The sequence below is a fragment of the Cibotium barometz genome, chromosome 6 (assembly GCF_041138505.1).
Source record: "Cibotium barometz isolate CiBa-2024 chromosome 6, ASM4113850v1, whole genome shotgun sequence".
Taxonomy (NCBI): domain Eukaryota; kingdom Viridiplantae; phylum Streptophyta; class Polypodiopsida; order Cyatheales; family Cibotiaceae; genus Cibotium; species Cibotium barometz.
In genome coordinates this window covers 40,218,952-40,233,027 of record NC_141051.1, presented here as the reverse complement: position 1 = coordinate 40,233,027, position 14,076 = coordinate 40,218,952, and the positions used below count along the sequence as shown (strand labels likewise).

At 45.1% G+C, this 14,076-nt stretch overlaps 1 protein-coding gene across 1 annotated transcript in view; it reads left to right on the top strand.

Annotated features, from left to right (window-relative positions):
- Positions 1 to 1,222: 1,222 nt before the first annotated feature.
- LOC147637739 (coatomer subunit beta'-1-like) overlaps positions 1,223 to 14,076 on the top strand; it is a 35,824-nt gene continuing 22,970 nt past the window's right edge. The window contains exons 1-8 of the mRNA XM_086799580.1: positions 1,223 to 1,582; positions 9,952 to 9,972; positions 10,086 to 10,147; positions 10,248 to 10,302; positions 10,409 to 10,445; positions 10,572 to 10,897; positions 10,991 to 11,122; positions 11,239 to 11,387. Of these exons, the coding sequence (XP_086655706.1) occupies positions 1,580 to 1,582; positions 9,952 to 9,972; positions 10,086 to 10,147; positions 10,248 to 10,302; positions 10,409 to 10,445; positions 10,572 to 10,897; positions 10,991 to 11,122; positions 11,239 to 11,387 (785 nt within the window). The 5' untranslated portion in view covers positions 1,223 to 1,579. The remainder of the gene's footprint in view (positions 1,583 to 9,951; positions 9,973 to 10,085; positions 10,148 to 10,247; positions 10,303 to 10,408; positions 10,446 to 10,571; positions 10,898 to 10,990; positions 11,123 to 11,238; positions 11,388 to 14,076) is intronic.

The window sequence follows — 14,076 nt, the reverse complement described above, 5'->3', positions numbered from 1 at the left end:
TTGCAAGGGGAATGCTTTTATAAGCTTTGAAGTTTTTTGGTGGTTAAGGCTTTTAAGCCTTATAATGTAAGGATTTAAGAGCCTCGGTAATTGGTAGTCAGCATTGATGATTAGAGGCCACGATGGTAGCTTGACAGAAGAAGCAAAGAAAGTGCTCGAGTGAAGCAACATTGTCGAAGAGCAATGCATCAAAGAAGAAGTGGGTGTAGTCGTCTAACAATCTGCAAAAGCGCACGGTAAACAAAGTGGATTAAAAAGCGTAAGAGCATTTGGATTCAGGGTTAAAGCCTTATACTAAGGCTAGCGAGCCCAATTCTATAGAGCAGCGGGGCTGAAGAGCAACAATAGGGCCTGGTTGCCATTGGTTGGTGGAGAGATTTGGGAAGGACCTTTAGGCCAGAGTCATTATGTTGTATTCTTTTTTGATCACGTGCATGACGATGTGCAATGGATAGATGTATATCCATAGTGGATCAATGATGAAGAGCAGCTTGAAGTGCTCAAATGGCCTCATTTCCCCATGCCCCATGTGAGACATGGTGCATGTATCTCTATCTCTATATTATCTTAAGGAAGAGTTTCATAAAGCTGCCAATGTGGCAAGAATTTGGAGGTTCGGGAAAGGGAGGAGGAGGTTTGGGCAGAATTTGAATTTGGAGTCTCAAAAGACATGCAAAGCAAGGGTTACCCACGACTAGTATTTAGAGTGGATCAATGATGAGGAGCAGCTCGAAGTGCTCAAATGCCCTCATTTCCCCATCATGCCCCATGTGAGACATGGGGCATGCATATCTAGAGTGGATCAATGATGAAGAGGAGTTCGAAGGACTGATATTCACATGTGCCTTTGAGCATTAATTTGACGGACCTCCAAATAATTTAGGTGCTCAAAAATGGACATAATGGTCATAAAAAAGCAAGCATGATAGGGGTAGTGGACCCACCGACGAGTAGTGCCTATTTTGTGTCTTGTTTTTTGTTTAAACAGTTTGAAGAGTGTTTTTTTTAATGCTGAAGAGATATGTGTGGACATTATCTTGCTCAATAGGCTTGTTCAGGGCTTGGGTTAGAACTCACATTCTCTGCTTGAGAGACCAATCAACATGACTGTTCAAAACAACAAGAAAAAAAGCAGAGTTACGTGAATGAAAGAATCGTATAGAACTTAGAACATAACCAAATTTTAATCTCTATATATATTATATCTCTTTTCTATATATTTGGAGGTTCGAGAGGCAATTTGAAGGTTCCTAAGAGGCAGGCTCAGTATACGTGGGTATCAAACTCATATACGTGTGTATCAAGCTGAGAATTTGGAAAATATCAAAGCTAGAATAATATACGCGTTTAATTCCAAACCAGGACTGCGCGGTTTACAACACCGTTTCGCTCGTCCTCCTGACTAGAGTAACCTTCATCGTAGCTACAGGAATCTCTTTATTTTGGCGAGCTGCAGCTCATCACCACAGATCCACCACGATCGCGGCAGATCTGGTACTGCAAGCGGGAATATCGATTTCTCTGCCTTTGCAAGCCCGCGATTCTAAGGTCGGAGCTGCCCGTCTATCAGCTCTTCAAAATGGTACCTTCGATCTTGATCTCTCTGATATTTCTAGGGTCTCATCGCGTCCCTTGCACATGATTTAATTCACGACGGATTCCTTGCGTTCTCTGTATAGTCTTTAATTCTTAGAGCTTCACAACGTCTTCTGTAATGCAGAGACGCTGTTTTTTTAGCTTGCTAAGGGGGGCCGCAGGCTTCACGCCTTCACTATTCAGCGCTACAACTCAGCTTAGATATGCTGCTTGCTCAGTGCTTGGTTCTTTGGCATGGCAATGCTTTTTTTTTTTCTGAATTAGTGCAGTTTTGCATGTCATTTACAACAGTTTTTAAAATATAAAATTGTGATGGATCCTAGTCATGAAGAACTGTCCTGAAGTAGCCCATTTCAGGATGTTGAGGGTTTTATAAGCAAATGATCTATGGAACTGCGAAGTGTGCTTGGTGTTCCCTCAAACATGTGTTTGCTGAGGCCAGAACTAGTCAGTTGTAGGGGGTTCTAGACACTGGATCAGTGATTTAGCTGCATTTTGTTTTATCTGGAAGATTGATAGTATAGCAGTAACTCAGAGTCCATTGGGAATGTCAGTAGACTTAAGAAAGTACTGGGTGGAGCAGATCAGTTAGTTACTCCTCAAGAAATTATAGATGTCGAAGACGTGACATTTGTTCCGCACGAACCTGAAAGGATTCTTGGATTTCGTGAAAGAAGATTGCGTAATACGTTATCACGGAATACAAGATCAAGTGGAAGGATCGTGTTGAGAAGGACGCTACATGGGAGACATTGACTACTCTTCAGAGAGATTACCCTGGCTTTTTAGTGAGCTCAGGAGTGAGCTCTTAGAGGAAGGGGAGTATGTCATGTGCATAGTGTGTATCTACCGTGTGCTACACGCACGCAAGACTAGTTTCGAGGCTTGGGGAAGCTTGGAGCTAGGCAGGCTGATTGACGAGCTGAGTTAGGGGGGAGGTGAGTCAGGCCTGTACCCTCTTGTTTGTTTGTTCGTTTGTTTGCAGGTTTCGAGTCGCGTACCAAGAACGATCATGAGGAGATCCGTGTGGATTTGACACTCTCTTGTGCTGTGATTTTCTGCATTGCATTTTGCTCTCGTGTTCCCAGATCTGGTCATCATCTCCGCTGCGTATTCTGACATTACTCCAGTTTCTCTCACAAGGCCCGGAGCTACAGTCCTGAGAGAGAACTTGCATTGCTATGCGTCTCTGAAAGAAAACAAGATAGACATCCTCAGTCCTCATATTATAGGAACATGCTTTGATGCCCATGGACAAGTTCCTCAGCTAGCCCAGAAAAGGCAGCCAGAAAAAAGGACCATTAGAACCAGAAAATGGAGCACAGAGGGCTGTTGGCAGTGTAGACTGGAGCAGGGCTTGGAGAGCAAGAGGAAAAAGCCTGTCGGCTGTACCACAAGGGAGTCGGCTGTACCAGAGGTGGAGGCAGCTGAACCAAGTTGAAGGGGGGCTGCAGGCGCATCATCGAAAACAAGCATTAATGACCAGTCGGCTGAATTAAATAAACTTTAATGAAATTATGACTGGCCAGCAGTCCGCCAGCATAAAGGGGGTCCAAGACCCATATAAAAAGGCCCAAGTGCTCCTCGTTGAATTCATTCAATCCCACTAGGGGTTTGGATCCTTAGAGGTCCCATAGGGGACAGATTTTAGGGTTAACCACCTTTTTATGAAGGCAGCCAAGGGCTGCAAGATATGTACCCTTTTTGTACCATAGTATATACTGAATTTTCAGCACTTCTCACTCTCTCTCTCTACTCTCTCTCTACCTGCGTTTTTGCATCAGATGGTGCGTTTTTGCATCAGAAGGTTTCCAAGAGTGTTTAGGGCTGAAAGAAGACTACCCAGAGCTTCCGCGTGTTACATTGGTATCAGAGCATCAGGCTCAGCAAAGCTAAACACTGATTCAGTCCCATATGATGGTGTACAGGTCCAAGGTACAGGAAAGTACACGGATTCGAAGCCCAAGGCAAGGAGCACAGAAGCGGGAAGAACTCCCAGGAGGTTTGTTGGTGGTGTTCCACAGTGCCAGATGGGGGTTCTCAGGTAACGGTCCCAAGGAAGGTTGATCCTCCAAGGGTGATGTGAGAGTGCCAGACTCAGTTCCAGGAATGAAGACCAAGACGGTGTTCAGAGTCATGTTAGGAACGGATTGTGGACTTGATGGAACCAGATGCATAGATCTTCGTCAGAGACAGAGTGGTTTGGAGAACAGGCCGGATGTTCAGAGAAAAAGGGTTGCCAGGGATGGATGATGATAGAGGGACTTCGGGAAAAGGATTGGGATGATGACAGTCATCCAAGAGCAAGTTGGAATCCCGTCATCAAGTTTAGCAGAGGGGGATGTCATGTGCACAGATGCCCATGGACAAGTTCCTCAGCTAGCCCAGAAAAGGCAGCCAGAAAAAAAGACCATTAGAACCAGAAAATGGAGCACAGAGGGCTGTTGGTAGTGTAGACTAGAGCAGGGCTTGGAGAGCAAGAGGAAAAAGCCTGTCGGCTGTACCACAAGGGAGTCGGCTGTACCAGAGGTGGAGGCGGCTAAAGCAAGTTGAAGGGGGCTACACGCGCATCATCGAAAACAAGCATTAATGACCAGTCGGCTGAATTAAATAAACTTTAATGAAATTATGACTGGCCAGCAGTCGGCCAGCATAAAGGGGGTCCAAGACCCATATAAAAAGGCCCAAGTGCTCCTCATTGAATTCATTCAATCCCACTAGGGGTTTGGATCCTTAGAGGTCCCATAGGGGACAGATTTTAGGGTTAACCACCTTTTTATGAAGGCAGCCAAGGGCTGCAAGATATGTACCCTTTTTGTACCATAGTATATACTGAATTTCCAGCACTTCTCACTCTCTCTCTCTACTCTCTCTCTACCTGCGTTTTTGCACCAGATGGTGCGTTTTTGCAGGTTTCCAAGAGTGTTTAGGGCTGAAAGAAGACTACCCAGAGCTTCCGCGTGTTACATTGGTATCAGAGCATCAGGCTCAGCAAAGCTAAACACTGATTCAGTCCCATATGATGGTGTACAGGTCCAAGGTACAGGAAAGTACACGGATTCGAAGCCCAAGGCGAGGAGCACAGAAGCGGGAAGAACTCCCAGGAGGTTTGTTGGTGGTTCCTTAGTGCCAGATGGGGATGGCAATTCTGTGAGCCAGATAGGTTCTCAGGTAACGGTCCCAAGGGAGGTTGATCCTCCAAGGGTGATGTGAGAGTGCCAGACTCAGTTCCAGGAATGAAGACCAAGACGGTGTTCAGAGTCAGGGCAGGAACGGATTGTGGACTTGATGGAATCAGATGCATAGATCTTCGTCAGAGACAGAGTGGTTTGGAGAACAGGCCGGATGTTCAGAGAAAAAGGGTTGCCACCAGGGATGGATGATGACAGAGGGACTTCGGGAAAAGGATTGGGATGATGACAGTCATCCAAGAGCAAGTTGGAATCCCATCATCAAGTTTAGCAGAGGGGGATGTCATGTGCACAGATGCCCATGGACAAGTTCCTCGGCTAGCCCAGAAAAGGCAGCCAGAAAAAAGGACCATTAGAACCAGAAAATGGAGTACAGAGGGCTGTCGGCAGTGTAGACTTGAGCAGGGCTTGGAGAGCAAGAGGAAAAAGCCTGTCGGCTGTACCACAAGGGAGTCGGCTGTACCAGAGGTGGAGGCCAAGTTGAAGGGGGGCTGCAGGCGCATCATCGAAAACAAGCATTAATGACCAGTCGGCTGAATTAAATAAACTTTAATGAAATTATGACGGGCCAGCAGTCGGCCAGCATAAAGGGGATCCAAGACCCATATAAAAAGGCCCAAGTGCTCCTCATTGAATTCATTCAATCCCACTAGGGGTTTGGATCCTTAGAGGTCCCATAGGGGACAGATTTTAGGGTTAACCACCTTTTTATGAAGGCAGCCCTTGCTGCAAGATATGTACCCTTTTTGTACCATAGTATATACTGAATTTCCAGCACTTCTCACTCTCTCTCTCTACTCTCTCTCTACCTGCGTTTTTGCATCAGATGGTGCGTTTTTGCATCAGAAGGTTTCCAAGAGTGTTTAGGGCTGAAAGAAGACTACCCAGAGCTTCCGCGTGTTACAAGAAGAGAGTGGGTGAAGGCCCTAGGGTCACCTTCGCTTGGTAGTAGGAGTGCAGAGTGAAGTCGACGTTCTTAGGAGTCAAGGCGGCGGCTACTCAACGCGGTTGTACTTTCAAAATCGCCTCAAAAATCGAGGCAAGCCCGCACTCCACGTTTGGTGTTTTTAGGTTTCAAAAAAATTTCGATTGAAACCCCGTTTCTTACGTATGAAACGGGTAGACGTTTCATACATGTTTCTTTAACGCAAGAAACACGTTTCATTGCTACTGTGATCTAGATGGCAAATCCTTGCTTTTAAGCATACATTTGGCCATTTCCATAAGTGTACGATTATGGCACTCAGCCACACCATTCTGCTATGGTGTATAAGGAGTAGTACATTGATGAGAAATACCATACGACTGCAGAAAAGCTCTAAACTCCTGTGACAAATATCCCCCCCGTCGATGTGTACGCAATGTCATGAGCTTATGGTTGCAAGCATTTTCAGCCATAGGGAGACACTGTTGGAAAGCTGAAAATGCATCTGATTTAGCTTTCAAACCATACACCCAATAAAAATGAGTGTAATCATCAACCCTTTAATGGCATATGATGCATTATTAGCACACATAACTGCACCACCTGATGGTGCATCTCTCAAGGTAGCAAAAAGTTTCTTGCACAAAGTGATGTGCTTTGTAGCATCTGAATCAAAAGATCAATCAGCATCTGACACTGACAAACAAGAGCCAGGCAAATCACTGCATGTGACTGTCATCATGTGCAAAATTTGTCTCTTCGGCACAGAATAGTTGCATCTTTTCTTCTTCTCAGTCTTCTTCTCTTGAGGATCTGAATGGTCTTGTGCTTTGCCCTTAAGTTTAGCACTAGAACCAGTCCTAGATTTTTCTTTGCCATGAAAGGAGGCCGCAAAAGCTTGATCTGCAGCAATCATGCTGTTCCGGTTGGACCAGGAATTGCTCTTCTTGTAACAAGAGAGCTACCAAATCATCAAATGTGTACAAATCTGAATTTCTCTTCGTCAAGAGGTGAATAGTGGTATCAAATCCTTGATAAGATTCAGGTAAACCATTGAGAACCGTAGAGACAAGTGAATTCTCAGGTATCACCTCATCAATATTGATTAATTGCACTTGCAAATCCTTAACATTGGTGAGAAATCCATCCATAGAATCACCCTTAGTCATATGCTCCAAGTCAAGCTTTTCGGGAGAGAAACTACACGAGCTTCATTGTGGATTTGATATAAAGAGGCAAGTATATTCCATGCACTTTTAGAAGACGTACATGAACGTATATGAGGAATGAGTCATGACTTGCCGTTCACACGAGAGAGAAATCAGGGCATGAGCCTGTGCATCTTTAGCATCCCATCTGAGTTGTTCTTGTGTAGAAGGAACAGGTGTAGGCGGTGTACTTCCACTAGAACCAGATTCACTCGTTCCAACAGTGGATCCCCCGTGACGCGCTAGCTGCAGATGGGGGACCAGCTACATGTACCCACAAATTCTTTGCAACTAGTACGTGCTTCATCATATATGCCCACATGGGATAGTTAGTCCCATCAAGCTTGTCCTTGCCAGAGAGCATTCCAAATACATTATTATTAGCCATGTCTCAAAGGTAAGTAACAATCTTTCCCAAGCTTGCTGCACAATGCACTGCAAACCCTCAATGTCCACTGAAAGGCAGGCTTTTGTGGTGCCCAATGATTCACTGATGAACAAGGGCCTGCAAATGTATTGAGATGATAGTGTAGGGATAGAAAAGTTATCTGAAGAGGCTTGATGACCAAAACAGATCCCGAAGATTGTTGGAGGTGGCAATTCTTGTAGCTACTCTCGGGTTATCGCATGACTGGAAGTTGGGCGGTCCTAACCTCTGTTTGTTCGAGGTGCTCGAATTGAAGGAGGGTGTGGGTGTCGGTGGCAATTCTCGTAGCTACTCTCGGGTTATCGCATGACTGGAAGTTGTGGTGGATTATCCCATATGCAAGAGCATGGGAAGTCAAAGAACCATATATAAGGTGTGGTGGTACCTTGTCATAGATCTCTCCTCTGGCCGGGTTTTTGGGGGGAGCAACAGTTGGGAGATGGAACCCAGCCGCCGACGTTGCTTTGTGCTCTAGGGTGGTGTGCGTGCTGCTGCTGCATGACTTTGACAAAGATGGGTGTCACAATGTTGTATTTCGATGTTGAGTGCACTGTGAGATCACGACGAGGAATGCCGGATTCAACGCAGGGCTCGATTCAGCTATGTTTTTGGAGAAGCTGAAAATTTGTAGATGGGATTCGATGGCCTAAATGGGCTCCGATTTGGCGGAGCAAGCGGCTCAGCATATAGAAGCGGCGGTGCTGGCGGAAATCCCCAAATCAAAAAATTGATTTGGGGGTTTGCTAATTCAATGCTGGGCGAAGCCCTTGGAGCAGGCATTCTTTGTGGCAGCTGCAGGCAGGTGTTGGCTGCTGTTGTAGATCTGAATGGGCAGCTGAGTGGGTGACTGCTGCTGCAGATCTAAATGGTGGGCAGCTGAAAGGCGGCTGCAGGTGACCAGCGGGCAGCAGGGTTGAAACACGACCAGTTGATGTGGACGACCAGCAGGCAGCTCTGATACCAATGTTGGCTATGGTGGGGGAGCTCTGCAAGAGAGCACACACACACACACACACACAGAGTCGAGCTCTGAGAGAAAAAACGTGAGAGAGAGAGTCGTGCTGGAAAATGTACTTTGACTATGATATGAATGAAAGTACAAAGTACTAAGTACTCTAGGCTCAAGGCCCAGCACACAAGGTTGTGTTCCCACGGGGAAAAAACCTCTGTCCAGCCAGAGTAAAAAGTGCTCATGGGTAGAGGTGTTCACACCAGGACTTCCCAGAGGCCAAGTGGCTAACAAGCCAACTATACGAAAGTGTAATTAATGATGATTAACGGACACAATGAGTAGAGGGATGTAGAAGAGATACTCTTTACCTAACCTCTCCTCATACCGTATATTACCAAAACATGATGTATATGCAATGATCGTTTAGATCGAAAGTAGATCTGGACACTTGAATGCTTCACATTAACTTCTGTGGGCACCTTTAGGGCTGTCAAGACTCAAAACTTCCCCAATGGGTCCGCAAGCCCTCGAATTTTGCCCACAAGGCGGGTGCAAGGTGGGAGGCATGTCCAGGCCATACCAGCTTAAGGTGTGCATGTGACATTCAAGGTAGGAGGAAAAAGAAACGCCATGAGAGGTTGTGGGAGACATTCTAGTTACGTGCTAAGGAGAGACTTTTATTGGCCTAAGATGCGAATTGATGTGGAAGTGTATGTTCATTACTGCCAAAGAGCCAAGTCAATAAAGGGGGATGCTTATGACAATGCAGCTTGTTGCATTTTTTGGAAGAATAGGAAAAGCATATTCATGGATTTTCTAGTGGACATATCATGAACGAGGAGGAGGTATGTTGCTATGTGAGTAGCCTAGGGTTGTGGATTGCATAACACTTATGTGAAATAAGATTGTTTCTTTCTTCAAGAGCAATTGGAAACATTGCACAAGTGCAAGGTCCTAAGGCCAGACTCGAGGCATTTTCATTGTGAGCCATTGTCCAGGGACGAGTCACTGGTGTACCACCGAGGGGTGGTCAAAGTCATGCACGTCTTACACATGTTAGTGTCACCCCCGTCTAACACGTAATTGTAACCCTCTTGTATGATGTAATGTTGTTGTGGCATCCCGGCCACTTGTTAGGCTATTTGGTTTGTCGGTGCTTGGTCATTGTCAAGAGTAATTGTCTTGTTGTGTGCAAACCTATTTTGCATGGTGACATGGTGTTAGGGACTTTAACTTTAGGGGGCATGGCTAAGGTCATATATGTGGTTGTGGGCAGCCGATTGGCACCCCAAAAAGGGCACCCCAAAAAGGGGGCCATGGGTAGGTTTGGGTGCCCAAGGCCAAAGGGCATGATCCATGTGGGGCGCCTATGAGTATTGAGAAAAGCTCAGCCCAAGACTATTGAAGCCCTACGACCAGCCAGCCCTACGAGCTTTGATGGTATGGACACCAAGGCTTTCATACTCCTGACTACGAGCTTAACCATAAATATCATTTCATATGAAGGGAAACTTATCTAGGTATGTATGTGGTTTTTATTTTAGTTGAAACTTCATGTGTAATGCTAGTTGTTTTTTTTTTGTTTTTTTGTTTTTTTTTTTGCGGCAAGGGAATAGTACTAATTGCATTTCTTGTAAATTGGTTGGATGCAGCCGTTACGACTTGAGATCAAGGTAGCTTCTTGCTTCATGCTGAAGTTATGGTCTTGTTTCTGTGAATCTTTGGTTGAAAGCAGGATAGACAGTCTCATAAAAACTTCTGATTACTTTCTTTTCTCACTCTACAGCGCAAACTTGCACAGAGATCTGATCGGGTGAAGTCTGTTGACCTTCACCCAACGGAGCCATGGTATTTGATCTCTTTAATGTTGTGTGGGATCCTTCCAACGTTTTAATACAATGTTGTTTATAGTGCATTTACAATGGATTTCTGTTTCTCCTGTGGACAGGATACTTGCAAGTTTGTACACAGGGAGTGTTTATATCTGGAACTATCAGTCTCAGGTAATAAGCAGCTGGATCAGGTGGAATTTATAAACATGTTGCCTGTCTTGGAATGTTCATCTAACATTCTTTCTTGTTTTGTTTATATTCTATTGGTTGGTTGCAGAGCTTAGTCAAGTCCTTTGAAGTGACGGAACTTCCAGGTGAATGTGCTACTCTGATGTTAGATATGTCCGATTTTTCTTTGTGACGGGCCTGCATTATGCAACCCCCACTGTAAAGCTATGGCTTTCCCTGTAATGCTGTCAGTATTGCTCCACCTTTTGCAGTTCGATCAGCAAAGTTTATTCCTCGCAAACAGTGGATTGTTGCTGGGGCAGATGACATGAACATCCGTGTGTATAATTATAACACAATGGACAAAATCAAAACCTTTGAAGCTCACACCGATTACATTAGGTGTGTGGCAGTGCACCCTACTCTACCATATGTACTATCATCGTCTGATGATATGTTGATCAAACTGTGGGACTGGGACAAGGGTTGGACTTGCACTCAGATATTTGAAGGTCATTCACACTATATAATGCAAATCGCCTTTAATCCTAAAGACACAAATACTTTTGCAAGTGCTTCTCTGGATCGAACCATCAAGGTGAGAATGAAGGCAAAGAGTTTCTGATACATTATTCCATTGTGATTATCGATGTATATATAGTTTCAAATCGAAGTTGTTTCATGATGACAGATATGGAATCTGGGATCCCCAGAGCCCAATTTCACCCTAGAAGCCCACATGAAGGGTGTGAATTGTGTGGATTACTTTACTGGAGGTGACAGGCCTTATTTGATCACAGGTTCAGATGATCACACAGCTAAGGTGTCACATAATAGCCTGCAGGCCCTATGCCTTGCTGAGATTTTAATAAAGAATGTTGCTTGTCTGGATATCTCTTCTCTAGAACCTTTATTAAACTGATCTTTTAAGTGCTGCAGGTATGGGACTATCAAACTAAGAGCTGTGTTCAGACTTTGGAGGGGCATACACACAATGTATCTGCTGTTTGTTTTCATCCAGAGTTGCCTATCATCATAACTGGATCAGAAGATGGTACTGTTCGTATCTGGCATGCAACTACATATAGGTAAGTATTCTGGATCAGAAGATGGTACTGTTTGTATCTGGCATGCAACTACATTTGGGCAAGTATTGTGCTTTTCTGCGGACGTGCTTAAGAAGTCTACAAGCCTGCTTAGCTGTTTCAAAAGAATCTGTAACTTTGAATGAATGGTTCTTGCATAGCCATGTTTGACTCGTTTGCCATGGTCATTTGCTCTGCTCACCCCATCATCAATGTCGAAATAGAGCATGCTGAATCGCTACATATTTGTGCCCTTCAATAGCGTAAGGTTAGGATGGTTTCACTTTTCCACTATACAGAATTCTATGAGAGACTCAAACCCCAGTTTGTCATCCTAGTTGCTAAGTAGCAGTTTAACATCAGCAGCTTCTATTTTGTGTACAGAAAGGGTATGATCACAGCGTGTAATATTCAGGGGGATTTGGCAGGGCAGAATTTCAATTTCCTAGGCACAGGCATAAAATTGACAATGAAGGAATCCAACCTTACAATCGGGGAAACTGTCCTTTTAGCCTGGGAAACGCTGTTTCCTACTGTTTCTGGCTGCGATTGCGATCCTGTGGGAAATGCCATTTCTACATGGAGGGGTACCATTTCCTGAGTTTCCCACAACTATGGTTTGGAATGGGTGATAACCGGTTGAGGTCATAGAATGGCTTGTGTGGAGTTGCTAGCCATTGGTTTGCAAATTCCAGACCATATCAAGAGCCATGGAACTCTGATTATTATATACCTGTTGTCCAAACAAGATTGAAGTGGAGGTTTTTCCAAAGGTCCTCTGCAACCTTTATTGTGCAAAACTCTATAGATGCTATCTGCTTGGTGCCTTCCTAAATTGATTAGCAATGCCAGTTGAGGAGCCTTGGGGACCATGATTGTATGGGAAACCCTATGGATGACAAACATATACCATTATGGTTGGAGAACCATGACCACTGAGCAAGAGGTGCTTGCCAATTTGATGGATAGTTGAGAGGGTTTGGGACCCAAGTGCCTGAGTGGATGTCAGGAAACTTTGGAGGACCTTTGTTCCGAAGAGAGTACAAGTTTGATCTATCCAATTTTTGTCATCAATGTTTGCTTCTCTGAAAGGGCATTTTTTTTTCCAGAAAGGAGACTTCTATTAAGTATGATTTTTTTTTACAAAATGGAGATTTCACACCAAGCAAGGTGGAGATCTCAACCAATCAGGAACCCTGTGCTGCCAATAGGGTCCCGAATGAGAGGATGTGAAAAAAATACCAATGTCCCACTCTCTCATAAATTGGCCGCGCTTCCTCTCCATAGCCGTCGTCGAACATTCCTGGATTTTGGCCCAGTTAGCCATAATGGTGTGAATAATATCACTCCAAATCCTGCAAAGACACTGCGAAACAAGAACGGGAGTACCCTCAATGGCCTCAGTGCATCTAGCCTTCCAGATATTCTAGGCTGAGATGCTAGCAATAATCTCCCAAGAACTGTCTAACCTTTGTGCCGGAGGGACAAAGTGTGAAAGTGGCAAATCTTGAAGACAACACTGCCGAGCAACTCCTTGCCTAACCATAATGGCCAAGCTCCTATCAGTCCCCTCGAATCTCAGCTGAGGCCCAGACTCTGTCAACCAAATGATGGAACCAAAAGAAATGATTGCATCCCTCTTAATCCTACCAAAGAGGTGTGCAATCGCAGACCAAACCCTCTGTGCTTCCCTGCATTCCCATAAACAATGGTAAAATGACTCCGAAACTCTTGCACATCTAGGGCATGCTGGGCAAGCACTAGTAAGACCTCCACTGGCTAGACCACCATGAAGGGACACCTGGCTTCCTATAAGAATGCCACAATCTCCACCAAAATACTCTCTGAATGTCAATCAAAATGCCTTAAGACTCCCAATGGGGTCTAAGAGTAGGGACACTCTGAATGTGCCCCAAGATAAGATGTCTGGCATTCTGTATTGTATAACTGAAAAAAGGCATGCTTTTCAAAGGGTTACAAGCATCCTTCCACTCCCACTCACCGGGGTCCCAATGCAAATGTTTGATAGGGCAGCCACCATACAGCCAAAGGCTAACACTCTCTGTGATCATCCGTGTGGGAGGGGGGGGGGGTGTCAACAAAGACGTGCTTCCCTAACTTGCCAACAACTCTGATTGGAAAAATCTGGGGGCCCTCAATAAGGTCTTGCACATCACATCTCTCCAGCTGCCATCCATCCTGTACAGAAAAAAAGACCGGTACATCATCGTCCCTAGGCAAGGAGAGACCCATAACCTGAAGAGGAACACTTGTCCCAAAAAAAACCCCAAAGCAAGAATGATGACGACCTTCCAAAAAAGATCCAGTAATCCAGTGGTTGGGAATGGCTGCAACAATCTGTGCAATCCTCCGGCTAGAACCTCTCAAATGCTGCATGAAATACAATCTCTGCACCTCGGTGAGGCTTTGAAGCCTCTTCGAAGCCAGCACTGTGGGGCATAGGGTCTCCCAGCCAGCCCAAAGAATATGCATAGCTGCCCCAAGAGGCCTACTATGCACATCTAATATCAAATCATTCCATAGAATGGGCTGCCGGCTAGCTTCCTCCGTTGAACGCGGGGGGGTGTGTACCAAAAAACTCCTCAAGCAGTCCCAAGCCCGTAGGAGGGACCTAACCAGGGGGACGAAGGGGAGCGGTGAACTGCATCCGAAAAAATAAAGCGTGAGCTGA